This window comes from Gobio gobio (genome assembly GCF_949357685.1).
Source record: "Gobio gobio genome assembly, chromosome: 13".
Classification (NCBI taxonomy): domain Eukaryota; kingdom Metazoa; phylum Chordata; class Actinopteri; order Cypriniformes; family Gobionidae; genus Gobio; species Gobio gobio.
The window spans coordinates 26,838,732-26,866,266 of NC_137106.1; the positions used below are offsets into that span (position 1 = coordinate 26,838,732).

The following is a 27,535-nucleotide window of genomic DNA, read 5'->3' on the forward strand; positions in this document are numbered from 1 at the left end:
GGTGAGATCTCATGCTTTCAAACTAACTTGCTATTGCTAGCCTCTCCGAAGTTGCCTACCCTACCTTTAAATATCACTGTAGTTAATTTTTTGTTGGAAGCTTGTAATGTTGCTAATTACTTTTTTAGATAGTCTACCCGAACTAACTTAAATTATGCGTAGCATGGCAAACTACAGTAGCAAATTAGTCTCCACAACACCATTAATGATGACACCTCTTGTTTATGTATGTGTGTATAGAGAAACATAATCATAAAAAGAGACAGACTGCAGTCACTTGGCTCTAAACAGGATATCCCAAACTTTATTTCCTGTGTAGAGGTGTACTAGGGGAGCAATCACAGTTAGTGGACTTCCATCTTATTAGATTGAGTGCAACACACACACAAAAAAAAATCCAAACAAAAAATGTTCTCATATTTAATTAATCAGATCGAAATTAAACCAACCTAACGATCAAACCAGCGTGAAATAAAGCGAAAATTGAGAAAGAAGAGATGAGAGAGAAGAGAGAGAACATGAGGAGGAAAATAGAATCAGCTTTAATAAGCTTATGACAAGAGGACTGTGTAAGACACACTATGGGCACAAGGCCACACACACTTGCATTAACATGACTCTCAGCATTTGCTTACAGCGGTCGTACACACACAATGATTTGAGCCCCTCGATCTGTACAAGACAGATAAGATAATTAAACTCACAGCCTTCATTTAGATCAGCGATTACGTTACTTACAATACATTCAGTCCTGCTTTGGCATGAAAGCTTTCTGCCATGATGTTTATATTGCAAAAAATCTGTTTTGTCTTGTTTTCCTGTCAAAAATATTCTCAACACTATCTGATATGTTTTTTTTAATAAATATTCAATTGTTGTTTTCTCTTATTCTTAAGCATAAACCTCTTTAAACGGTTAGATTTATGCATAAAACAACAACAAATAATTTGAGATAGATATTCTCTGAAAACAAGAGCCTTATGTTACACATGCAAATGTATCTTGTTTTATGGATTTGAGATATTTCAACTAGAAAACAAGACAGAACGACTAGTTGAGAACAATATTCTTTGCAGTATAAGTGGTTTTGCAAACCTTTATACATGCTATAAATTGACACATTATAAATAAGTGAAATGTAGACATTTACGCACAGTTCAGGAATACCAGGAACATCTTTACACATAAACACTGCGATCTTTACTACAACATACAGCCTATAGAATTTCACTGGACACATTAATGCAAGATGTTAGTGAGGCCTTGGATTGGAGGGTTAGAGGAGAGAGAAAGAGAGAAAATGGGAGGGGGGAGGAAATAATATTATCAAAGATTAGTATTAAACCCCTGAAAGACTAGAGACCATCTGAGCAGTGAGGAAGAGAGAGGGGGGGGGTTAGGAATGTAAGACATACACACAAGGCAAACCTGACGCTTCACACATATTCTCCTGATGTTTTACAGACATTTCCCAGATGCTTCACTGATATTTGCAAGACGGTTTACAGACTTGGAGCAGATAAATAACAGATTATATGTTCCCTTAATTCTTACAGATATCACAGATTGCTCCAGACTGACCAAACACACACACACACACACACACACACACACACACACACACACACACACACACACACACACACACACACACACACACACACACACACACACACACACACTGCTCAGCGAAGAAACTAGAACCAAACAAACTCTATGCAACAATCAATCCAAAAGGCAATATTTGTCATTCTGAAGTTCTCAAATAAATACGTTGTATTCTCTCTGTGATAATGGCAGAGCGGAGACTCTGCCTTCATTCTACTGTACAGTATATACATACACACCTTAACGCTTTAGCGGAAAAATATTTCATACTGTTAAATAATACAACCACTGCAACAACCAAGCAGAGGGCCTTGACATATTGCTTCCTTTGTTTGTACATGTGCTCCTGTACCAAACGACAGATACTGCCTTTTTAATATACATGTGCAAGTAAAAATAAACAAAAAAACAAACAAACACATTCAAATGAAACTTACGGACAGGAAAACCAACCGAACAAGCAAACAAAACAAAAGTCTGAATATCTATACAGCTTTCAAACCTCTGTCGACTACGTTAATGAAGGGGATTCTGCGTACTATATACAGACAGGTTAGCATCCATGCACTGTCAACACGAAGCACATTAACATTCCAAATATGGACATGGCAAACAAGGGGGCGGGGCACAGGGAGGGGCTAGGTTTCACAGGGGGCGGTTCCAATACAGCCATGCCCTGATTTACAGACCGCAGAGCACAGATGTACAATTGCTGACCCCTGCTCTGCCAAAGCAAACACATATACAGTATAAACCGGAGAGACCATGTACAGTTTGAACGCCCCGTACGGAGAGACGCACCTGCCGACGGTCGGTTGGTGTGACGGCTAGCGAGCCGCACGCACGGCGAGAGTCCGTGAAGGTCTTCACGGCAGAACTTGGTATGGCTGTAATTCACATGGTTCCACCAACTCCAACTTCATCTGTTTGTTTATTGGTTAAATAGATATTAGGCTTCTTTTTTTTATCAATGTTGTTTTTTCCTTCATTGTTTTGTAGTGTCTTTCTTGTGGATCTTAAAACTAGCAAGCAACAGCGGACCATCTTCACCAGGGACTGAAGGTCATCATCGAAGGTTTCCTGCAGAAATGCCCTTAAAGCCTGTACAATATTGTATCCTTTCATTAAAAACGTAAAACAAAATCAAACAACAAAAAGATCGAATAAACAGCTATTCAAGCAATTTTTTTTTTCTTCTCTTTCAAAATCAAGCTACTGAAACTACAAACCCCAACACAGAATCCCAGAATTCCTTTAAAAACACTCTTTCGTCACAAGGAAAGGTGTTCAGATGCAGTAAAAGAGCTGTAGGCTGGATCCCTTCAGTACAAACACCTATAAGAAATGTCACCAAGGCCTCTTTATCCTTGCAAGGACATTTTTTGGTGTGGGTAAAAAAACGTATGATTCGAAATAGAAAACCCACTTCAGGGGCTGTGGCACACACTGCAGTTCTCCATTAGAAAGATTTTCCCTTTGGCAAATTTGGCTCAAAATACACAATAGATGGAGTCCAACATATCTACGTCAGATCTACTGTGCTCATTCCAGAAGCGTGAATTTATTTTCAATTACCCACTAAATCGACTGGAAATCGAACTTTGGAAAGGACAGTGAAAAATCCTCAAAATTTAAAACAAGCAATTTTTTTTTTCTCAGTTCGTTTGTTAAACCATGCTATCCTAAAGAAGTTTAGAGTCAAATTCAGATTAGTTCTACAATTTCTGCTTTTAAAGTCGACCTACGTCTAAAACCGTGACTACTCTACGAGATTTACCTTACAGCTCCGTATGCAGAGAATCTACAAAGTACAAAGAAGCAATCTCAGCAGGGTTGGAGGGAAAAGCGTGCCCTCGTAAACTCCACATAGATGAGTGACTGACTGTCTCTGGATGGGATATTGAGCAAGTTTATCAAGCAAAAGTCTACCAATTATACATGCTTGCATGTGTAAGACTGTAAATTGTGTGTCTGAGAACAAATCAATGAAAGGATGGCCACTGGTTTTGCGTATTTCTCGTAGCGCGTGTCCGTAAATGTATGCGTGTGTGTTTGGACGGAAAGTAACAGTCATAATTGTAAACTCTCAATGTGATGTTGGCAAAAGCATGTCACATGCTGGATTATCTCAATACACTGACCTCACATACGTTGCATCGATTGCATAAATCTAATCCGTCACAAACCGCGGTGTGTTCATATTAGAAAATTCAGGATGTTCCTTAACCCGAGCTCACTCAATGCTCTTAAATCAAAGTCTTGCACTAGTGCACCTCTAGTGGTCTCTGAAGCTTCAGAGCCAGGAGAGACTCTCCTTATTGTTATTCTCTTTTCAAAACTGCACCAGTGCAAGAGATGGATAAAAACTTGGCCTTCACAGCAATTGGTTAAACAGAGCTGCTCTTGAATATGACAAAAGCCGTAAACGAACGGCAAAAGTTTCCTTTCGTTTAAGACTGCTCCGATTACATAATCTGTAAACACATAAAGTGGTGGGTCTGAAAATTCACCCAAGCAAAATTACCGCTCGGTCCACATTAAGATTACAAACCTAAAACACACAGCCACATTACCCAGAGTTCCATGGCACTATGAAGGGAGCTTACAGATTCCACGGTCCCACGTGACTTTTATACTGGTTTAGGTTAAAAAAAAGCACAACTACAGTAGTTAAAGGTAGCAATAGTAGCTTTTCATAGTCTAGATGTTTGAACACTGTGGTCATTTTTAGCGCACACAACAAACAGAGGACGATGAGGATGAAGGAGTGGCGTGTGGAGAAAACAGAAGAACAGGCCGATGGTCTGCGGAAAACGATTATCCACGTGAACCCGAAACCGAGTCCACTGCTGTTGCCTTCCTCTGCAGTCTTTAGTTTTTTTCCCTTTATTTTAACCTTTAGTCTTTGCGTATTTTCCACAGAATGCATGAACGTGTGTGTCACTGTGTGAAGGTGTGTAGTTCTGAGAGTGTGTGCATGTGTGAGCGTATGTATGTGTGTTTAGAAGCCCTTGATGTGGCAGTAAGCCTCCAGAGAGGAGAACAGGATGTAGAGGAGCCAGAGGCTGACGAAAAGCATGGTGGTCAGCGCTTTAGCAGTCCGCGGACCCCCCAGCTCACCGCCGATGTCAGGCCGGCGGCGGTACATGAGCACCGCCACGCAGATGAAGGCGAAAATGGTGAAGAGGGTGACAGAGAAGGCCAGGCTACCCGGCTCCACCCTGAAATCACGGCCCTTTGAGTTGTGGTAGATGGCGGCGATGGACCAGGCAACTCCGATGCCCAAGAAGACATTCACAGCATTGCTGCCAGTCACGTTTCCGATGGACGCGTCGGCGTACTGATCCTGTATCGCTGCCACTTTACTGGCAAAGGTGTCTGAGAGGAAGAAGATGAGGAAAGCAGGAGAGGAGAAAAAAAAAAGAAAGGAGATAAATGGGAAAGATTTTAATACAGTAAAATGCATCTTTTTCATAAACATTCTGAGGGATTAATAATAATAATAATAATAATAATAATAACAACAACTCAAATAAATAAACATTACCGTTCAAAAGTTTTAGATCAATTACTATTTAAAATAACTGTTTTCTATTTGAATATATTTTAAAATGTAATTTATTCCTGTGATGGCAAAGCTGAATTTTCAGCATCTTTATCCCAGCCTGCAGTGTCACATGATCCTTCAGAAATCATTCTAATATGCTGATGTGGTGCTCAAGAAACATTTCTTATTGTTATCAATGTTGAAAACAGTTGTGTAAAGGATTATTTGACGAATAGAAAGTTCAAAAGAACAGCATTTATCTGAAATAGATTGTATTTTTTAACATTATAAATGTCCTTAATGTCACTTTTAATCAATTTAATGCCTCTTTACGGAATAAAAGTATTAATTTCTTTAATATGCCTCCCAAAAAATCTTTTTTTACTGACACCAAACATTTGAATGGTAGTGAAAAATTAGGATTTTTTTTTTCAGATAAATTCTGTTATTTTAAACTTTCTATTTATCACAATTTTTTTACCGTTTTGAAAACATTGATAATAACAAATGTTTCTTGAGCACCACATCATATCAGTATGATTTCTGAAGGATCAAGTGACACTGAAGACTGGAGTAATAATGCTGAATATTCAGTTTTGAATCACAGGAATAAATTACATTTTAAATATATATTCAAATAGAAAACAGTTATTTTAAATTGTAAAAAATATTTCACAATATTACTGTTTTTGCTGTATTTTGGATCAAACAAATGTAGCCTTGGTGCGCAGAAGAGACTTCCTTTTTTTTAAAACATAAAACAATCTTACTGATCTAAAACTTTTCAACGGTAGTGTATAATAATACAAATGTATTGTGTATTTATTTACTTGACTTGGTTTTGAAAGATTTAGTGAATTTATTTTGAACCAAAAGTACAGCCAAATAAACCATAAACGAGAATTATACAATAATACAATTTAGTGAGGTTTATGCTTTAAAACGAGAACAATAAACAAACTAAATTCAAGACAAGAAATAATCTTTAAATAACTAATTCAAATACTTCAAGTACTGTACATCCTGTTTGTCTAAATACATTTCGATATTTTTTCTAGGGAAAAAAAAAGAGCACAAACAAGCATACACTCATAATACCCCATAGTCTCTCTCACTCATCTCTCCTTTTTTGGTGAGGATGTAATTTTGTAATAACAGCCTGGTTAACCTCTGATTTGAGTTGAAATCAGTGGGCTGTCTGCTATTTAAACAGTGTGGTTTCTCTCTCGCTCCGAGACAGCTGCATGCTAACAGGTTGATCTACTGCTGACAGCTGAGAAGCCATGAGGGTGCTGATTGTGCTTTCTGTCCGGGAAGGCCTCTAAATAACCCTAGATGCACATACCCTTCCTTTCAAACTCTTTCTTCTTCCCTGTCTCTTTTAATTTCCATCTCTCGATTTCGTTATGCTAATGTAGTCCATAACACATAACCCCGCTGAACTGCTCTGGATATGTTTGATATTACTCTTTGCTGCCTGTGGTCACAAAGAGCCATTTTCCTCATTTAAAGGTCTCGCTACCCAGCGGATACAAACTCTAATATTCTAATATTATATTCACAGGATCAAGTCAAGACATTTATAATGTTACAAAAGATGTCTATTTCCAATAAATGTTGTTGTTTTGAACTTTCTATTCACCAAAGAATTGTCGTGATGAAGCATTTCGAACAGCTCAAAGTTGTCATCTCAAAATGACGGTAATTCCAGCGCGACATAACTGCAGCAATCAACATCTGTCTAAAAGTGAAGGTTAGAAACTCTCTGTGGAAAAGTATCTGAGAACAACAGTAGTCATTTAAGGGCTTAAAAGACTAAAATTGACGCAACGGCATCTCAAGACAGTATTATAAAGTCAAAGCTGGGTTTTACTGTAAAGTACTTTACTCTGAAATAACATTTTCCTTCTCGTTATTCATCGCTGTCCTGTTATGTTGTTGTAAACAACAGCATGGATGGAGCTGTTTCCATGGCATTACCAAGGAAATTCTCAGTTAAGGCTCAGCTAACACCCAGTCTGGTGTAAAGTCCTGCCAAAGAGCCTGGCAGCGTGCAGACGACAACTGCCGCTAATGTGGGTGTCATGGCAATGCATAGCTTCATCCTAGAAAGACACTTGGGAGCAGTTAATCATTACGGACTTAAATGGATCAGCAATCCAGACTGTTACAGACTTTGAAACTGTTAGAAACCTCATATGCTTGCGTTTGCATATGGACACAAACTCATACAGGACGACCACACATATAGTACTTTATTGACTATAAAAGTCCCTGTGGCTCATGTACACTATATTGCCAAAACAGTATTGGGACACCCTCCAAATCATTGAATTCAGGTGTTCCAATCACTTCCATGGCCAAATATGTATAAAATTGGTTGCCAGGAGAACGGTACTTGCCTGACTGCATTGTGCCAAGTGTAAAGTTTGGTGGAGGAGGGATTATGGCGTGAGGTTGTTTTTCAGGGGTTGGGCTTGGCCCCTTAGTTCCAGTGAAAGGAATTCTTAATGCGTCAGCATACCAAGACAATTTGGACAATTTCATGCTCCCAACTTTGTGGGAACAGTTTGGGGATGGCCCCTTCCTGTTCCAACATGACTGTCCTGACCTCAACCCGATAGAACACCTTTGGGATGAATTAGAGCGGAGACTGCGAGCCAGGCCTTCTCGTCCAACATCAGTGCCTGACCTCACAAATTGGCCTCTAGAAGAATGGTCAAAAAATCCCACAAACACACTCCTAAACCTTGTGGAAATCATTCCTAGAAGAGTTGAAGCTGCTATAGCTGCAAAGGGTGGGCTAACTCCATATTAAACCCTACAGATTAAGAATGGAATTTCATTAAAGTTCATGTGAATGTAAAGGCAGGCGCCCCAAAACTTTTGGCAATATAGTGTATGGCTGTGCTGGGAAATACAAAGTGGACTACAAAATTTTTAAATCAAGAGAGAGAAAAATCCCTATAATTAACCTTTCATATCACCACACATTAGCGAGACTGCATTCAGAGGATGGACGTTACACATCAAACCCATTTTCATTTTAAATGCATAGAGCAAATTATTAATTCAAGATACTCTAACTATACGCTGAATCTAAAGGCTTTGCTTTCTGTTCCAAAGCACTGGTGAACGCTGACTGATAACATGTCCCTCGCCTGGTTAATTGGAAGTTCAATTGTTTTCTCAGTACTATTGGCTTTCATCTCTCACTACAGATCGACACATTTGTCATTTTGTCAATCTGTGCAGAAACAGCAGAAAAACAATCAATGGATATGGTTGTAAACTCTTCAGCAGAACGGTTTTTAAAATTTGCCTCATTTACCTTACTATTGATTTGATTTTTGACCTGTTACTAGTAAATAGTTTTTGGTACCTGAACCAGGCTTTGTGATTTTATCATCTAAACAAACACAATAAAAACTATTCATCCATTCATATTTATTTTTGACCATTGATCAAACTTGACCAAAAAATGTTGCATTGTCTAAGTGTTAGCCCTTCAAACAAACTTTTCTCTAACCCGAAGGGAAAGACATATTCCCACAGTTTACTGTTAGCAAGAGATTTTTTTGCTAGAAAGTGATTTTAGCTGACAGGGTACAATGTGTCTAAAGGCCCCCTGGGACAAAAGGCTGCTTGAATGTAATTTTCTCCTAAAACAAAAAGCACTACTTCTCTAAACATCTGTAGTACGTCCACTAGTACTGTCACTATATCAGATTTACGGTATTATCCCGGGGGGTATTCCAGAAAGTCACATTTTCAATGTCTTTGTTTAATAAGTAATCTTTATTAACTGAGAATAAGGATTATATTGTTTATTTGATGCTAATTAATTGAATGCAGATCCATGTTTGAGATATAAAAAAATGAGTAAATAAATAATAAATATATTTGAATTTAATTAACATTTAAACATTATCTTGTTATAATTTTTATTAAAATTCTTTAGAATTAATATACAATATTGTATATTATATAACTGAAACAAATTTGATTATATTAATAACTATATTAATTATCTAAAAAATCTGAATACCTCTTAAGGAAACCCTGGATCATGAGCTGCTCTGGAGCAGGTTATGTTCAGAGAGTGAGTTGCTATGGCTACTTACATACCCTGAAATTTACCTCCGTTTTTAAAAAACAAAAGTTGAGGTTATCTGCTTAAACATACCCAGTTATGTCACATAACCTGCTTTCTGGAATACCCCCCTGGCCAAGAAAATGAACACTATATCTATATACATTTTGAATAATAATATTTATATTTTGTGTTTAATCTTTTTATATTCAGTCTTTTATTTCTGCCCTCAAATAGCATTGCTATAGAAAAATAAGCCTTACTTAAATATTCATGAAGTAGCACAGTTTGTGTAAAAAGGAATATTGAAGTGTCCCATTTTTTATTTTTATTTCAATCGCTTTTAACGTTTCATCAATCTAATTAATAAAATGGAAACATTTTTTATTTGGAAACAAATCCATTAATCTTTACTTAAGCAAAACAATTTGTGGAAGTTCCAGGTGTATTGACGATAACCATGATATTTAAAAACAAAAAGAAGAAGTGAAATAGGCTTATTGATATCATGTTAATACTGCATGAGCTGAAGCATCCTCGTGTTGATGACTTTCTTTCTTCTGTGAAACAGAAACAAAGATATTTTGAAAATGTCAGTGGGTTTGTTTGTTTTTTGTCCATATAATGAAAGTCAAAGGGGTCCAGTGTAGTTTTGGACCCCATTTACTTACATTGTATGGACCAAAAAAAAAAAGTATCTTCTTTTACGTTCCAAATTAGAAAGATATTCATGCAGGATTGAAACATGATAGTGAATAAATAATGACAAAACTATCATTTTTGGGTGAATTGTCCCTTTAAGGATGTTTTGAAAAAAATACTGATTAAGAAAATGTCCTTTTTTGTGCATGACATTGTCAATGTATGATGACTTTCACTGGAAAGCAATATGCAGATGAAAACGATTTTCTGCAGTGAGATGAGACCACCAAAAGGGCAAGAAATGGAGGATGAAAAGAATAAAAAAAAATGGAGTGAGGTAAAGAGGGAGAAGAACAGCATTAGAGAGAGAGATGGGAATGCCTTTGCTTTCTGCTCCCTCAGCGTTTTCTCTACGAGTAGTCCGGTGTGTCTGGAATACTAAACATGGTGAACATGTACTGCACTTCCAGCAGACACAATCTATTTAACGTCTGTGTGTGTGTCTCTCTCTCTTCTGTACATGAACATTGTGGTGTGTGTGTCTCTTCTGTTCATGTGGTGTGTGTGTTTCTCCTGTTTTAAATAACAGTTATCATGACTGATGAAGGTAATATATGGGGGTGCAATGTAGCAAGGAGCTTTACTCTGCATAATTATATGATATATCATAATCATAGCCCTGCGCACACACACACACATGACACGAGTGTTTGGACATCCTCTTTCTGTGATAAATGTCTGTATGTAAATATAAACATGGGTGGCTGAAACACAAAAATCAGAGGTACGCATGTCCCCCCCCTCACCTGGCACTGAAGTGCCCAGCGCCACAAACACCACGGCTGTGACGGAGTCTTTGAGTCCGATGGTGCAGCCGAAGTGGGATGCTAGGTCTCCGATGAAAGCCGTCAAGAGGCCAATCATGCCGATTGACACCATGAAACATGCCCACCCGTTCCAGTAGTCGGTGGGGGGGACGAAGGCGAAGAGAACTTTCCAAAAGACAGTGAGGAAATGCATGACGTAATCGAAGCAGGAGGGGAGCTTCTCCTCTCCGCATTCTTCATCATCATCATCCTCACCTGCAGGAAGATAATAAAGAGAAAAAATAATTAAATTTGACCTTCTACTTCACGGTGAATAAACCCCTAAATATGAAAGTCTGCCACATGACTCATCCTGTACCATTTGTGCTAAAACAAGCAAGAAATATAATAGATTTACATTGAAGGAGGAATCTGGGCCATATCTAAGGGAACAAAATGTGGCAATCAAGGCAGTATAGATAAAGCCACACACACACACACACACACGCACGCACCGCACGCAAAAAACTTGTTCTGTATGATTTATGAGCATTTTGAAAAGTGAGGACATGGGTAACGTCCTCATATTTCACCCTCTTTTTGTAATACCTGTCATACCCATGTCATTATACACATTTGTGTCCTGATATTTCACAAAAACATGCCCACACACACACACACACACACACACACACACACACACACACACACACACACACACACACACACACACACACACACACACACACACACACACACACACACACACACACACACACACACACACACACACACACACACACACACACACACACACACACACACACACACACACACACACACACACACACACACACACACACACACACACACACACGGATATTGCCATCTTTGTGGGGACATTTTGTCCCCATAACGTAGGGATTACCAGTCCACACAGTTCAGTGAGGGTCTAATCTGTTTGATATTCTGTTGGTGCGGCGTTTCCTTGAGAGCGTAAAGCGAGCAGCTTACACACGCCCACACACTGCTCTTTGACAGGTGAGGCTGTTCCTTTAAAGTGTGATTAGATGCTACAGGATGTTCAGAAATCTCGCCTATTCACAGCATCAGCTGAGAGCAAACGGATTCAAGTCTTTGGCAGTGGATTTCATCATTGTTTTGCTAAGACTTTCTATTCACAGGCAAAACCTGATTACACACTGTGATTAAAAGGATTATTGATCCAAGTAGATAATTACACTGGGACACACTCGTTGAGACGGAACATTCACACTGATCATTCAAAACATTATCACAAGATTTAATCATTCTGAGACGCTTTTGACCATTCAGAAAGATGTATGTGTGTATCTGTATCATTACAGCCCACAATATTTGAATTTGTGGGATTGAAAATAATCAAAGATATTTGAAACTGAACAAAGACATTTTTTTTATTGTGTCAACCCTAATCTTTCTTATCACAAGGGCAATTTGGAATTCCTAAAGACAAAGAGATGTTGATTGGCCTGTAGGCCAAAATGTGTCACACCTTTAAAGTGGGGTAAGATGTAATTATCTGATTGGTCAGTTTGAATGTCTCACATTTGGGTTTCAGTCACATGGTCAAGGAAGGGATAAATGAATATTGCAACGGTTGCTCTTGATTCTCAGGCTCTCTCTTTTCTTGGGGGCTGCTCTTTGGCCCCTCTCTTGACTCTGTCTATTATTCTCTGGCTCTTTCTCTCTTCTCTTTTCTAAAGTCTCTCTCTCTCTCTCTCTCTCTCTCTCTCTCTCTCTCTCTCTCTCTCTGTGTGTGTGAGCGCAAGTGCGGAGTGACTGGGAGGAGCGCGTGAGTGTTTGAGCGTGTGGCGGCGTTTTTGAGTGAGTTTTTTTTCCTTTTTCCCTTTTCCTCTAATAATTTAGTTTAATTAGGGCCCAAGCCCTGAAAGGGCGCAGAGCCCTATTGTTCTTCCTCTGTTTCTTATTAGGGCCCAAGCCCAAAGGGCGCAGAGCCCTATTGTTCCCCTAAGGATTATTCTTTGTTTTTTTTTTTATTTTTTTTTTCGACTTCTCGGGTACTTTTGGGGCACTTAACATGCTCGAAAACTCTTGAAACTTTGCACACACGTCGGAATGCGCGGCCATCAGAGCCGGGCTGAAGCTGGTACCCGGGCGTGGCAGGGGGGCTCGACAGCGCCACCTAAAGTGGGGTCTGAAAACTTGGTCTATATATCAAACACACTTGCACGTACATGTATGAAACTCGGTACACATATAGACCTCATCGGGCCAAACAACTTTCGTGCTCATAGTTATGCGTCAGCCCAACAGGAAGTGAGCTATTATGGGTTGTTCGGAAAACGCATGCTCTGGAATTTAATATACTCCTCCGAGGCCATTGTTTCGATCATTGCCAAACTCTGTCAGCATGAAGAGAACATATCCAGGATGCTAAATTGCGAACGGATTTTTGATATCTCAAATGGTTTGGCCGTGGCGAAGCAACGAATTTATGGCGAGAAAAGGGAAACAGGAAGTGTGTAATAACTTGTGCAAACATTGACTGATTTGGATGAAACTTCAGCTGTGTGTTCGTTGTAAGAAGCCGATCGCATGGATATGACTTTTGTGAGTCAAAGTTATAGCGCCACCAACTGGCAGCAGGAAGTGTGTCACTTTCAAAAATGCTTTGAATCACCATCTTATTTTCACCCCATTTACTTCAAACTTCATCAGTATAATGTGAAAACATGACAGATAGAGACGTATGAAATGGATTCCTGAAATTTCAAATACTGTTGCCATGGCAACGTGTCAAAGTTTAATAATCTTTTGGCTGTTTTGAGGCTCTTAGCATGCTTGAAATTGCTTGAAACTGCTTGAAACTCAACACACACATCAGAGATGTCAGTCAGTACACATTGGTAAAGCATCAGAAATGGGCGGGGATGAGGGGCTCTCTAGCGCCACCTTTTGACAAAAGTGGGGGGGTTAGTTTTATCTTCAGTCACCAAACTCGGTACATATATTGTTCTCTTCGAGCCGGACAACTTTCTAATTTACAGTCATTAGCTCCGACCAACAGGAAGTCAGATATTTTGGTTTTAAGGTGAATTTTTGGTTAAATCGGGGTCTGAGTTTTTACGTTCTCCTCGTAGGCGATTTATTCAATCTCCACCAAACTCGGTCAACATGAAACAAAGATACGGAAGATGCTAAAATGTGAACGGATTTTGGATATCTCAAACGGTGTTGCCATGGCGAGGGATTAAATAAGGACAAAAAAGGGGAACAGAAATTGTCTCATATCTTGTAAAATCATATTTTGATTTCAATTAAATTAAGATTGTATGTTTGGCAATTGAACTTAGATTAATTTTAAATGACTATACTATTTTTCAGATGAATATATATATATATTTTATAAATATTTATTTGTATAATGTATTGCACCTGTGTGTGCCCTCCCCTCAATGAACACAAGATGGCAGCATTGTGTTAGTTTTGAAACAGGATAAAAAAAAAAACATTCCATCTCTTCAGGGATTTGTCTGTGTGTGTGTGTGTGTGTGTGTGTGTGTGTGTGTGTGTGTGTGTGTGTGTGTGTGTGTGTGTGTGTGTGTGTGTGTGTGTGTGTGTGTGTGTGTGTGTGTGTGTGTGTGTGTGTGTGTGTGTGTGGACTGGTAATCCCTGATGTTGGGTGCTGCCCCTTTAAGGACGTTGTTCCGGTGAGCGCAAGTGATGTGATCGTGCAGGAAGAAGTGCAGGGAAAAACAAACTGAACTTAGAGAACTGAGTGAGAAAGCCATGTTGATCTCAAATGAAGATTTGAACATTTAATAATTCCAGCTAAAACTATTATCTTACATTATATTCCCAGCGTGGTGAGTAGTGTTATGTTGTTTAAGTGTTGTGATGGTTTGTGTATCACTATGAAGATCGCTATTTGCGATTAGCGCCTAAACGCCTAATGTTATATATTTGTTTTGTTTTAGACATTTACAGTTTGTATTGCCTGTAAAATATGTTGCATTTAGTTAAACAAAGTTTAATGCTTAGTACACAAAGCTGATGTTACAATGTTTTAGAAACGTATTTGGTGATGTGAACATTACTAGATAATAATTGTGAATTGTTTTGTGTTTGCAGTTTGACCACACACGCACACACATAAATGTGCACAAATACTCAACTAAAGTACCACCAAACTCGGTCAACATGAAACGGAATGACTATACTATACTTTTTTAAGACCTTCTCAAAATATGTAAAGACCTCATCGGCGATGAGAACTACTGTTGAGCAATAAAATAAAAATATATAATCATAAGCTATAACAAAAATATATATTAAATTAGGTGAGTGGATAGTTAAAAAAATTTGCAATTACAAAAAGTAATTCTTGAAAAAACATCTCTGGACTAATTTTATAAAATCTAAAAATGTTAATGAAAAGGTACAAATTACTTTGTGTTCTTATTAAATACATTTATAAAAAAAACAATTTATATTTAATTTATATATGAATGTAAATAATTATATGGGCCTACACAAATAATATAACATTTCAAGATTTATAGTTTATTGTAAACGTAATGTGCAGCTCTGTAAAGGGGCAACAAATATATGATAGATACGTGAGAACAAGATTTTTTTTAATCATCTTTAAGTGCACAAAACTATGAAAATATATGAAGGCGTGGCACAATGCGCTTATGCGCATCCCGGGTGCAGAATGATGCGCTTAAAGCAACATGGAGTCAGAGGGCGCAGTGCAACGCGAGTGCACATTAAAAAGTTCACGGCATAAAGAGACGATGAGCGTTGAGCGCACAAATCCTAGTCTACTATGTATATCGGTCGGTTTCTTCACAGTTTTAAATTCCGGTTATTGTGCGTGTGATGCCTTGTGTTGTCACCCGGGTAGGGAGCACAACATCGTTCAGAAACCGCTAGATAAACTCCAGGAAGATAAATTATTTTATCTGCATATCAAGTATTACAACGGGAATATATCATCTTGGAGTGAGCTTTACCGAGCAGCTGACTGACTGTAACCAAACATGACGCGCAGTTTGAATGCTGAACGGAGAATGATGGACAGCTACAGCGGAGGAAAGACATTCAGCTATGGAATGGCTTTAGATGACTTTGTACTAGCAAATCATAAAATACTAATAATGATTGCTGAAAGATCATGTGACAATATATATTTCTGATGATTATTTAATTACCACGACATGCCTAATCTGAGCAAGTGACTGCCTGTCTTGAGTTTTGTCGACAGACGGAGGTGGCACGAAATGTGACGGAGGCGGCCGCTATGCAGGAAAAACCATAGAAAAACCCTGCGGTCATTGTTTAAACTCATCCTACTCCAACCAGGAGTCCGCAAATTTACATTTCCCCATTTCGGAGTCTGTTTCGCAACGTGTGGAGGGCGACACATCACCTAACTGCGCATTTCGCAAAATACGTGACATCACCCATATACGGTGTGCGCGCCCGAGCTGATCTCACTGACATATCACTATTCAGACAGGACTAGTTTTTGTAAATTATATTTACAGTTACAATTCTCATCACCCAACATCTGTGATTTCAAATATATTCAAAATAATGTTTTCAGAGATTGAAGTAAAAAAAAACTTTCTCCCACCATTTAGATTTTATTTCTTTTTGTTGTTAAAATCTTGTGAATCTTGTTCAATGTGCAGATTGCCTCTCTCTCAGTCCTTCCCCTCCCCCCTCACTCTCAGGCTCACCCTGGGTGTGTGTGTGTGTGGGGTCTCTCTCTCACCCTGTGAGTTTGTGTGTGTGCCTTTCTCTCTTGATGATGATAATTTACCCCTTTCATATCATAGACTATCACAAATAACTATCACTTGTGAATAAGTAAAAAAAGAACTATACAAATACCTTGAATTAAATACTGGCCTTCTGGACTTATAACATTTTGAGCAGGAAAAGATAACTTTTCACATATTTGAAAGAGATCTATTTCATCCCATGACATTAAAAATCATCTACATTTAAATTACATCATGGGTGTGGCTTGTGGTGATAGTGCCACCAGCTGCTGCAGTAAATGTGACATATTCGAGCGATTTAAAAAAATTATCCTGTTTAAATGCATATTGCCTGCCGTGCACAGTTATGCTGATGCCACCGGCGTGGCGGTGCCACCGGCTTGGGCCCGTCATCGCTGCTCGCAGCTTTAATTATTATTATTAGGGCCCAAGCCCTGAAAGGGCGCAGAGCCCTATTGTTCTTCCTCAGATTATTCTTTGTTTTTTTTTTTTTTTTTTTTTTTTTTTTTTTCGACTTCTCGGGTACTTTTAGGGCACTTAACATGCTCGAAAACTCTTGAAACTTCGCACGGGCGTCGGAATGCGCGGCCATCAGAGCCGGGCTGAAGCTGGTACCCGGGCGTGGCAGGGGGGCTCGACAGCGCCCCCTAAAGTGGGGTCTGAAAACTTGGTCCATATATCAAACACACTTGCACGTACATGTATGAAACTCGGTACACATATAGACCTCATCGGGCCGAACAACTTTCGTGCTCTAAGTTATGCGTCAGCCCTACAGGAAGTGAGCTATTATGGGTTGTTCGGAAAACGCATGCTCTGGAATTTAATATACTCCTCCGAGGCCATTGTTTCGATCATTGCCAAACTCGGTCAGCATGAAGAGAACATATCCAGGATGCTAAATTGCGAGCGGATTTTTGATATCTCAAATGGTTTGGCCGTGGCGAAGCAACGAATTTATGGCGAGAAAAGGGAAACAGGAAGTGTGTTATAACTTGTGCAAACATTGACTGGTTTGGATGAAACTTCAGCTGTGTGTTTGTTGTAAGAAGCCGATCACATGGATATGACTTTTGTGAGTCAAAGTTATAGCGCCACCAACTGGCAGCAGGAAGTGTGTCACTTTCAAAAATGCTTTGAATCACCATCTTATTTTCACCCCATTTATTTCAAACTTCATCAGTATAATGTGAAAACATGACAGATAGAGACGTATGAAATGGATTCCTGAAATTTCAAATACTGTTGCCATGGCAACGTGTCAAAGTTTGATAATCTTTTGGCTGTTCTGAGGCTCTTAGCATGCTTGAAATTGCTTGAAACTGCTTGAAACTCAACACACACATCAGAGATGTCAGTCAGTACACATGGACAAAGCCTCAGAAACGGGCGGGGATGAGGGCCTCTCTAGCGCCACCTTTTGACAAAAGTGGGGGGGTTAGTTTTATCTTCAGTCACCAAACTCGGTACATATATTGTTCTCTTCGAGCCGGACAACTTTCTAATTTACAGTCATTAGCTCCGACCAACAGGAAGTCAGATATTTTGGTTTGAAGGTGAATATTTATGTAATTCAGGGTCTTGAGTTTTTACGTTCTCCTCGTAGGCGATTTATTCAATCTCCACCAAACTCGGTCAACATGAAACAAAGATACAGAAGATGCTAAAATGCGAACGAATATTGGATATTTCAAATAATGTTGCCATGGCGAGGGATTAAATAAGGACAAAAAAAGGGGAGCAGAAATTGTCTCATATCTTGTAAAATAATATTTTGATTTAAATTAAATTAAGATCGTATGTTTGGTAATTGAACTTGGATTAATTTAAAAGGACTATACTATTTTTCAGATCAATATATTTATTTATTTTAAATATTTTTTTAAATAATCAATTCTGTGTCAGTCTGTGCTGCTCTCCCCTCAATGAACACAAGATGGCAGCATTGTATTAGTTTTGAAGCAGGATAAAAAAAAATTCCATCTCTCTTTCTCTCTAAGGGGTTTGTCTCTGTGTGTGTGTGTGTGTGTGTGTGTGTGTGTGTGTGGGCATGTTTTCGTGAAATATCAGGACACAAATGTGTATAATGACATGGGTATGACATAGGTATTACAAAAAGAGGGTGAAATATGAGGACGTTCCCCATGTCCTCACTTTTCAAAATGCTTATAAATCACACAGAACAAGTTTTTTTTCACAGAAAGTGAACTGCACAGTCTCCTGTGAGGGTTAGGTTTAGGGGCAGGGGCAGTGTGTGTGTGTGTGTGTGTGTGTGTGTGTGTGTGTGTGTGTGTGTGTGTGTGTGTGTGTGTGTGTGTGTGTGTGTGTGTGTGTGTGTGTGTGTGATGGGTAGGTTTAGGGTCAGTGTAAGGGGATAGAAAATACGGTTTGTACAGTATAAAAACCATTACGCCTATGGAATGTCCTCACATTTCACAAAAACAAACATGTGTGTGTGTGTGTGTGTGTGTGTGTGTGTGTGTGTGTGTGTGTGTGTGTGTGTGTGTGTGTGTGTGTGTGTGTGTGTGTGTGTGTGTGTGTGTGTGTGTGTGTAGGCCCGTCGCGACAAGGCAGGCAAACCAAGCAATTGCTTGGGGCCCCGAGCTGGCCTGGGGCCCCAAGACAGCGACAGGTTAAGAATAAAATGAAACGACAAACTGTGTGAGCGCCCCATTGATAGTCAATGCAGTAAAGTGCAATGACACTGTTATCGGGATTCCCCTTAAGGGGCCCCTCTCAGAAGTCGCTGACAGCAGCCAGCCAACCACGCGATCTCTGCTGCGGCAAAATACAAAATCTTCGGATTTTAAGCGGAATTTTATGCTTCAGGAAGCCAGAAAAGAAAAAAGAGAAAGGAAGAGGAGGATAAGAAAAAACAAGATAGTGGTATGTGATAAATTACACTGGATAAAATAGCTCTACTTGTCTTGTACAAAAAAAGTGTAAGTTTGCAGCAGGTAGGCTAGCAAAAATATGTTTATGTTAGCTATCGTTACCTGCCTGACGGCAAATGCTGCTTGTAACGAACAGTTAGTGCAACTTTTTTTTCGAACAGACGGAATGACATGAGATTGCTATAGCTTTGTAATAGGTTTTGATGAAAGTGGCATAGCATGCTCTACTAACTATTATTTATGCTATGTATAAATAACCTGGAATAGTTAATATAGCATGCTATATTAACAATTATTATAAACATTATTTAACCAGAAAGAGGCAGAGGAACATGATTTTTTTCATAGCTTATCTTAACGTGCTAGTGTCGGGATATATACGGTAGTGACAGTTTATGCAAATATGACATTATTTTTATGAGTTACCAATAGATCTTGAACAATTACTTTATTCTGTGGCAATTTTTACACTATTACATTTTGAAGTACAGTATCAGGACAACCCACATGTTTGACTGGTACTGTTTACATGTTTTACTGGTACTGCCCACGTTTTACTGGTACTGTTTATTAACTATTTAACAAGGGATTATAGTCATCGGTTGCAACTTTATAATAACCATCCAGATAATGTTTATAGACAGTTTACAAAACAACTAGTAACCCTTAAGTATTCCCAAAGTGTTAGGAATATCTGGTCCGTCTATCTATGTAAAAGTAATGTTTATAGATGTTTAAAAAATGGTTACTTAAAGGTTTAAAAAAATTTTTTTAATGATACAGTGGTGTTTTTTGCAAATGTTTTCAAATTTTATGCACAGTATATGCAACAACAGTATTTGCACTGTAAACCTTTTTATTAATATAAAGTGTGGGTGAACTTAAACTGTATGGCTATGCTGCGGTATGCTGTGTGTGTGTGTGTGTGTGTGTGTGTGTGTGTCAGCAGGGGCGCAGCTAAGGGGGGGGGGAAGTTAGGACGATTCTAAGGGCCCACACACTTTTGGGGCCCCCTGAGATGATCTTGGATAGCTAGATTGGTGTGGTAGAGGGCCCAACATCAAATTCTTTCATAGGGCCCAAAATTGCTAGCGGCGCCCCTGTGTGTCAGTGTCCTGTCTGTGTGGATGCGTCTCATGTCAGCTAATCAAGGGACACTGACACACACACACACACACACACACACACTCGACGCATAGATAGACTCGCGTCAGTTTCCTGCTCACATCGAGTTCTCTTTTGCTCTTGAACAAACAATAACACAGAGGATTGTGAGTATTCTCATATTCGAGTCTTAAATTAGTTAAATAACGTCTTAAATGAACTTAAAGAGTTGTGAGGAAATGAGATGCGCGGGACCGCGCGTGAGATCCGCGGTTGTTCTTAAAGTGACAGGAGCACTGATGATGCCTGTCATTAATGTTCATCAAAGAACAACGGGAACAGAGAAAATTGTAGCTTTAATGATGATTCATCTATATTTCATTTATTATTTATGCAGTTAAGGAAGGTTTGATAACTATTACATTTCTGTATAACAGGGAAGGCCATGGGTAAATATAACATTTATTATTTTGGTGATTTAGGTAAAATGGTTTAAAAAAACACAGCAGAACCACAGCGCATCTGATATGACTGGTATAACGCTGGCGAAGTTAGGGACCGTCTGCAAAGTTACATACAACATTGAAACGTGTATAACGTTACCAAACTTCACTAGCATTTAAAGAGAATGACAGTCATAAAACTGACTGTAAAGTGTTCATCTAGGTGTCAGGTATGATGCACACATTTTGATATTTAATAAAATAAACTGTCAAATCATATGGAAATATGGATATGCATTATTTCACTTGGATACTGTTTGGGCTCTAACACAAAATAAGCTAGATTTAAATGCATCATAGCTGAACACTGATGAGAATATTTCTTGAGAATATATTTACAGAGATAATATTAGAGATTATATTTACGACAAATTATTATTATTTATGGGTTATGCGTTGCTATTGACGACGGCCATTAAGTAAAGAAATCCCACAGAATCTAGCTTAAAAAAGTGCTTAGAGCTGCTTTAGTTATTTGTTGTTTGTTTAATTTCAAATATAAAACTTGTTGAAATGTTTTAAGTGTGTGCATCTGTTCTTTTTGAACACTTTCATCTTGTTTGAACAAAACCGTGATAATATTGATAACCGTGATAATTTGAGTCACTATAATCGTGATGTTAAATTTCCATACCGTTTCATCCCTACTTTAGTGTGAATAAGTAAAAAAGAACTACAAACACCTTGAATTAAATACTGGCCTTCTGGACTTACAAAATTTTGAGCAGGAAAATATAACTTTTATCTATTTTATCCTATGATATTAAAATTAATCTAAATTTAAATTACATCATGGGTGTGGCTTGTGGTGATAGTGGCACCAGTTGCTGCGGTAAATGTGGCACATTCGAGCGATTCTAAAATATTCTCCTGTTTAAATGCATATTGCCTGCCGTGCACAGTTAAGCTGATGCCACCGGCGTGGCGGTGCCACCGGCTTGGGCCCGTCATCGCTGCTCGCAGCTTTAATTAGGGCCCAAGCCCTGAAAGGGCGCAGAGCCCTATTGTTCTTCCTCAGATTATTCTTTGTTTTTTTTTTTTTTTTTTTTTTTTTTTCGACTTCTCGGGTACTTTTGGGGCACTTAACATGCTCGAAAACTCTTGAAACTTCGCACAGGCGTCGGAATGCGCGGCCATCAGAGCCGGGCTGAAGCTGGTACCCGGGCGTGGCAGGGGGGCTCGACAGCGCCCCCTTAAGTGGGGTCTGAAAACTTGGTCCATATATCAAACACACTTGCACGTACATGTATGAAACTCGGTACACATATAGACCTCATCGGGCCAAACAACTTTCGTGCTCATAGTTATGCGTCAGCCCAACAGGAAGTGAGCTATAATCGGTTGTTCGGAAAACCCATGCTCTGGAATTTAATATACTCCTCCGAGGCCATTGTTTCGATCATCGCCAAACTCGGTCAGCATGAAGAGAACATATCCAGGATGCTAAATTGCGAGCGGATTTTTGATATCTCAAATGGTGTGGCCGTGGCAAAGCAACGAATTTATGGCGAGAAAAGGGAAACAGGAAGTGTGTTATAACTTGTGCAAACATTGACTGATTTGGATGAAACTTCAGCTGTGTGTTTGTTGTAAGAGGCCGATCACATGGATATGACTTTTGTGAGTCAAAGTTATAGCGCCACCAACTGGCAGCAGGAAGTGTGTCACTTTCAAAAATGCTTTGAATCACCATCTTATTTTCACCCCATTTATTTCAAACTTCATCAGTATAATGTGAAAACATGAGAGATAGAGACGTATGAAATGGATTCCTGAAATTTCAAATACTGTTGCCATGGCAACGTGTCAAAGTTTAATAATCTTTTGGCTGTTCTGAGGCTCTTAGCATGCTTGAAATTGCTTGAAACTGCTTGAAACTCAACACACACATCAGAGATGTCAGTCAGTACACATGGACAAAGCCTCAGAAACGGGCGGGGATGAGGGGCTCTCTAGCGCCACCTTTTGACAAAAGTGAAGGGCTTCGTTTCATCTACAATCACCAAACTCAGTATATATATTGACCTCATCGAGCCGGACAACTTTCTAATTTACAGTCATTAGCTCCGACCAACAGGAAGTCAGATATTTTGGTTTGAATGTAAATTTTTGGTTAAATCGGGGTCTGAGTTTTTACGTTCTCCTCGTAGGCGTTTTATTCAATCTCCACCAAACTCGGTCAACATGAAACAAAGATACTGAAGATGCTAAAATGTGAACGGATATTGGATATCTCAAACGGTGTTTCCATGGCGAGGGATTAAATAAGGACAAAAAAGGGGAACAGAAATTCTCTGTCTGCTGCTCTCCCCTCAATGAACACAAGATGGCAGCATTGTATTAGTTTTGAAGCAGGATAAAAAAAAAACGTGTTTCTCTCTCTCTCTCTCTCTCTCTTGTTTGTGATTTATGAGGACACAAATTTGTATAATGACATGGGTATTACACTGGTATTACAACGTGTATGTGTGTGTGTTTAAAAACATACTAAAACAATGTTTTATTAAAATGTAACCAAATAGCTTTAAAATAATCATACTATTTTTCAGATCAATATATTTATTTTATTTAATATATTTCTTCTGAATATTTATTCTCTGTCTGCCCTCCCCTCACTAAAGGGTGGCAGTGTTGTGTTATTTTTTAAACTCTCTTTCTGTGTGTGTGTGTGTGTGTGTGTGTGTGTGTGTGTGTGTGTGTGTGTGTGTGTGTGTGTGTGTGTGTGTGTGTGTGTGTGTGTGTGTGTGTGTGTGTGTGTGTGTGTGTGCAGGCCCGTCGCGACAAGGCAGGCAAACCAAGCAATTGCTTGGGGCCTCGAGCTGGCCTGGGGCCCCAAGACAGCGACAGGTTAAGAATAAAATGAAACGACAAACTGTGTGAGCGCCCCATTGATAGTCAATGCAGTAAAGTGCAATGACACTGCTATCGGGATCCCCCTTAAGGGGCCCCTCTCAGAAGTCGCTGACAGCAGCCAGCCAACCACGCGATCTCTGCTGCGGCAAAATACAAAATCTTCGGATTTTAAGCGGAATTTTATGCTTCAGGAAGCCAGAAAAGAAAATAGAGAAAGGAAGAGGAGGATAAGAAAAAACAAGATAGTGGTATGTGATAAATTACACTGGATAAAATAGCTCTACTTGTCTTGTACAAAAAAAGTGTAAGTTTGCAGCAGGTAGGCTAGCAAAAATATGTTTATGTTAGCTATCGTTACCTGCCTGACGGCAAATGCTGCTTGTAACGAACAGTTAGTGCAACTTTTTTTTCGAAAAGACGGAATAACATGAGATTGCTATAGCTTTGTAATAGGTTTTGATGAAAGTGGCATAGCATGCTCTACTAACTATTATTTATGCTATGCATAAATAACCTGGAATAGTTAATATAGCATGCTATATTAACAATTATTATAAACATTATTTAACCAGAAAGAGGCAGAGGAACATGATTTTTTTCATAGCTTATCTTAATGTGCTAGTGTCGGGATATATACGGTAGTAGACAGTTTATGCAAATATGACATTATTTTTATGAGTTACCAATAGATCTTGAACAATTACTTTATTCTGTGGCAATTTTTACACTGTTACATTTTGAAGTACAGTATCAGGACAACCCACATGTTTTACTGGTACTGTTTACATGTTTTACTGGTACTGCCCACGTTTTACTGGTACTGTTTATTAACTATTTAATAAGGTATTATAGTCATCGGTTGCAACTTTATAATAACCATCCAGATAATGTTTATAGACAGTTTACAAAACAACTAGTAACCCTTAAGTATTCCCAAAGTGTTAGGAATATCTGGTCCGTCTATCTATGTAAAAGTAATGTTTATAGATGTTTAAAAAATGGTTACTTAAAGGTTTAAAAAAAAATTAATGATACAGTGGTGTTTTTTGCAAATGTTTTCAAATTTTATGCACAGTATATGCAACAACAGTATTTGCACTGTAAACCTTTTTATTAATATAAAGTGTAGGTGAACTTAAACTGTATGGCTATGCTGGTATGCTGTGTGTGTGTGTGTGTGTGTGTGTGTGTGTGTGTGTGTGTGTGTGTGTGTGTGTGTGTGTGTGTGTGTGTGTGTGTGTCAGTGTCCTATCTGTGTGGATGCGTCTCATGTCAGCTAATCAAGGGACACTGACACACACACACACACACACACACACACACACACACACACACACACACACACACACACACACACTCGACGCATAGATAGACTCGCGTCAGTTTCCTGCTCACATCGAGTTCTCTTTTGCTCTTGAACAAACAATAACACAGAGGATTGTGAGTATTCTCATATTCGAGTCTTAAATTAGTTAAATAACGTCTTAAATGAACTTAAAGAGTTGTGAGGAAATGAGATGCGCGGGACAGCGCGTGAGATCCACGGCTGTTCTTAAAGTGACAGGAGCACTGATGATGCCTGTCATTAATGTTCATCAAAGAACAACGGGAACAGAGAAAATTGTAGCTTTAATGATGATTCATCTATATTTCATTTATTATTTATGCAGTTAAGGAAGGTTTGATAACTATTACATTTCTGTATAACAGGGAAGGCCATGGGTAAATATAACATTTATTATTTTGGTGATTTAGGTAAAATGGTTTAAAAAAAACACAGCAGAACCACAGCGCATCTGATATGACTGGCATAACGCTGGCGAAGTTAGGGACCGTCTGCAAAGTTACATACAACATTGAAACGTGTATAACGTTACCAAACTTCACTAGCATTTAAAGAGAATGACAGTCATAAAACTGACTGTAAAGTGTTCATCTAGGTGTCAGGTATGATGCACACATTTTGATATTTAATAAAATAAACTGTCAAATCATATGGAAATATGGATATGCATTATTTCACTTGGATACTGTTTGGGCTCTAACACAAAATATGCTTGATTTAAATGCATCGTAGCTGAACACTGATGAGAATATTTATTGAGAATATATTTACAGAGATAATATTAGAGATTATATTTACGACAAATTATTATTATTTATGCGTTATGCGTTGCTATTGACGACGGCCATTAAGTAAAGAAATCCCACAGAATCTAGCTTAAAAAAGTGCTTAGAGCTGCTTTAGTTATTTGTTGTTTGTTTAATTTCAAATATAAAACTTGTTGAAATGTTTTAAGTGTGTGCATCTGTTCTTTTTGAACACTTTCATCTTGTTTGAACAAAACCGTGATAATATTGATAACCGTGATAATTTGGGTCACTATAATCGTGATGTTAAATTTCCATACCGTTTCATCCCTACTTTAGTGTGAATAAGTAAAAAAGAACTACAAACACCTTGAATTAAATACTGGCCTTCTGGACTTACAAAATTTTGAGCAGGAAAATATAACTTTTATTTATTTTATCCTATGATATTAAAATTAATCTAGATTTAAATTACATCATGGGTGTGGCTTGTGGTGATAGTGGCACCAGTTGCTGCGGTAAATGTGGCATATTCGAGCGATTCTAAAATATTCTCCTGTTTAAATGCATATTGCCTGCCGTGCACAGTTAAGCTGATGCCACCGGCGTGGCGGTGCCACCGGCTTGGGCCCGTCATCGCTGCTCGCAGCTTTAATTAGGGCTCAAGCCTGAAAGGGCGCAGAGCCCTATTGTTTTCCTTAGGATTATTAGGGCCCAAGCCCAAAGGGCGCAGAGCCCTATTGTTCTTCCTCAGATTATTTAGGGCTCAAGCCTGAAAGGGCGCAGAGCCCTATTGTTCTTCCTCAGATTATTCTTTTTCTTTTTATTTTTTTTTTTTTTATTTTTTTTTTCGACTTCTCGGGTACTTTTGGGGCACTTAACATGCTCGAAAACTCTTGAAACTTTGCACACACGTCGGAATGCGCGGCCATCAGAGCCGGGCTGAAGCTGGTACCTGGGCGTGGCAGGGGGACTCGACAGCGCCCCCTAGAACGCGTTTAGAAACTTGGTCCATGTATCAAACACACTTGCACGTACATGTATGAATCTCGGTACACATATAGACCTTATCGGGCCGAACAACTTTCGTGCTCATAGTTATGCGTCAGCCCAACAGGAAGTGAGCTATTATGGGTTGTTCGGAAAACCCATGCTCTGGAATTTAATATACTCCTCCGAGGCCATTGTTTCGATCATTGCCAAACTCGGTCAGCATGAAGTGAACATATCCAGGATGCTAAATTGCGAGCGGATTTTTTATATGTCAAACGGTTTGGTTGTGGCGAAGCAACAAATTTATGGCGAGAAAAGGGAAACAGGAAGTGTGTTTTAACTTGTGCAAATATTGACTGATTTGGATGAAACTTCAGCTGTGTGTTCGTTGTAAGAGGCCGATCACATGGATATGACTTTTGTGAGTCAAAGTTATAGCGCCACCAACTGGCAGCAGGAAGTGTGTCACTTTCAAAAATGCTTTGAATCACCATCTTATTTTCACCTGATTTACTTCAAACTTCATCAGTATAATGTGAAAACATGACAGATAGAGACGTATGAAATGGATTCCTAAAATTTCAAATACTGTTGCCATGGCAACGT

At 38.8% G+C, this 27,535-nt stretch overlaps 1 protein-coding gene across 4 annotated transcripts in view; it reads right to left on the reverse strand.

The window, feature by feature from the left end:
* Positions 1-279: 279 nt before the first annotated feature.
* Positions 280-27,535, reverse strand: part of slc8a1b (solute carrier family 8 member 1b) — a 170,866-nt gene continuing 143,610 nt past the window's right edge. For all 4 annotated transcript variants that reach the window (XM_079833075.1, XM_079833077.1, XM_079833076.1 and 1 more), the window contains exons 6-7: positions 10,697-10,972; positions 280-4,986 (exon numbers count right to left, since the gene is read on the reverse strand). In XM_079833075.1, coding sequence (XP_079689201.1) covers positions 4,610-4,986; positions 10,697-10,972 — 653 coding nt within the window. In that variant the 3' untranslated portion in view covers positions 280-4,609. The remainder of the gene's footprint in view (positions 4,987-10,696; positions 10,973-27,535) is intronic.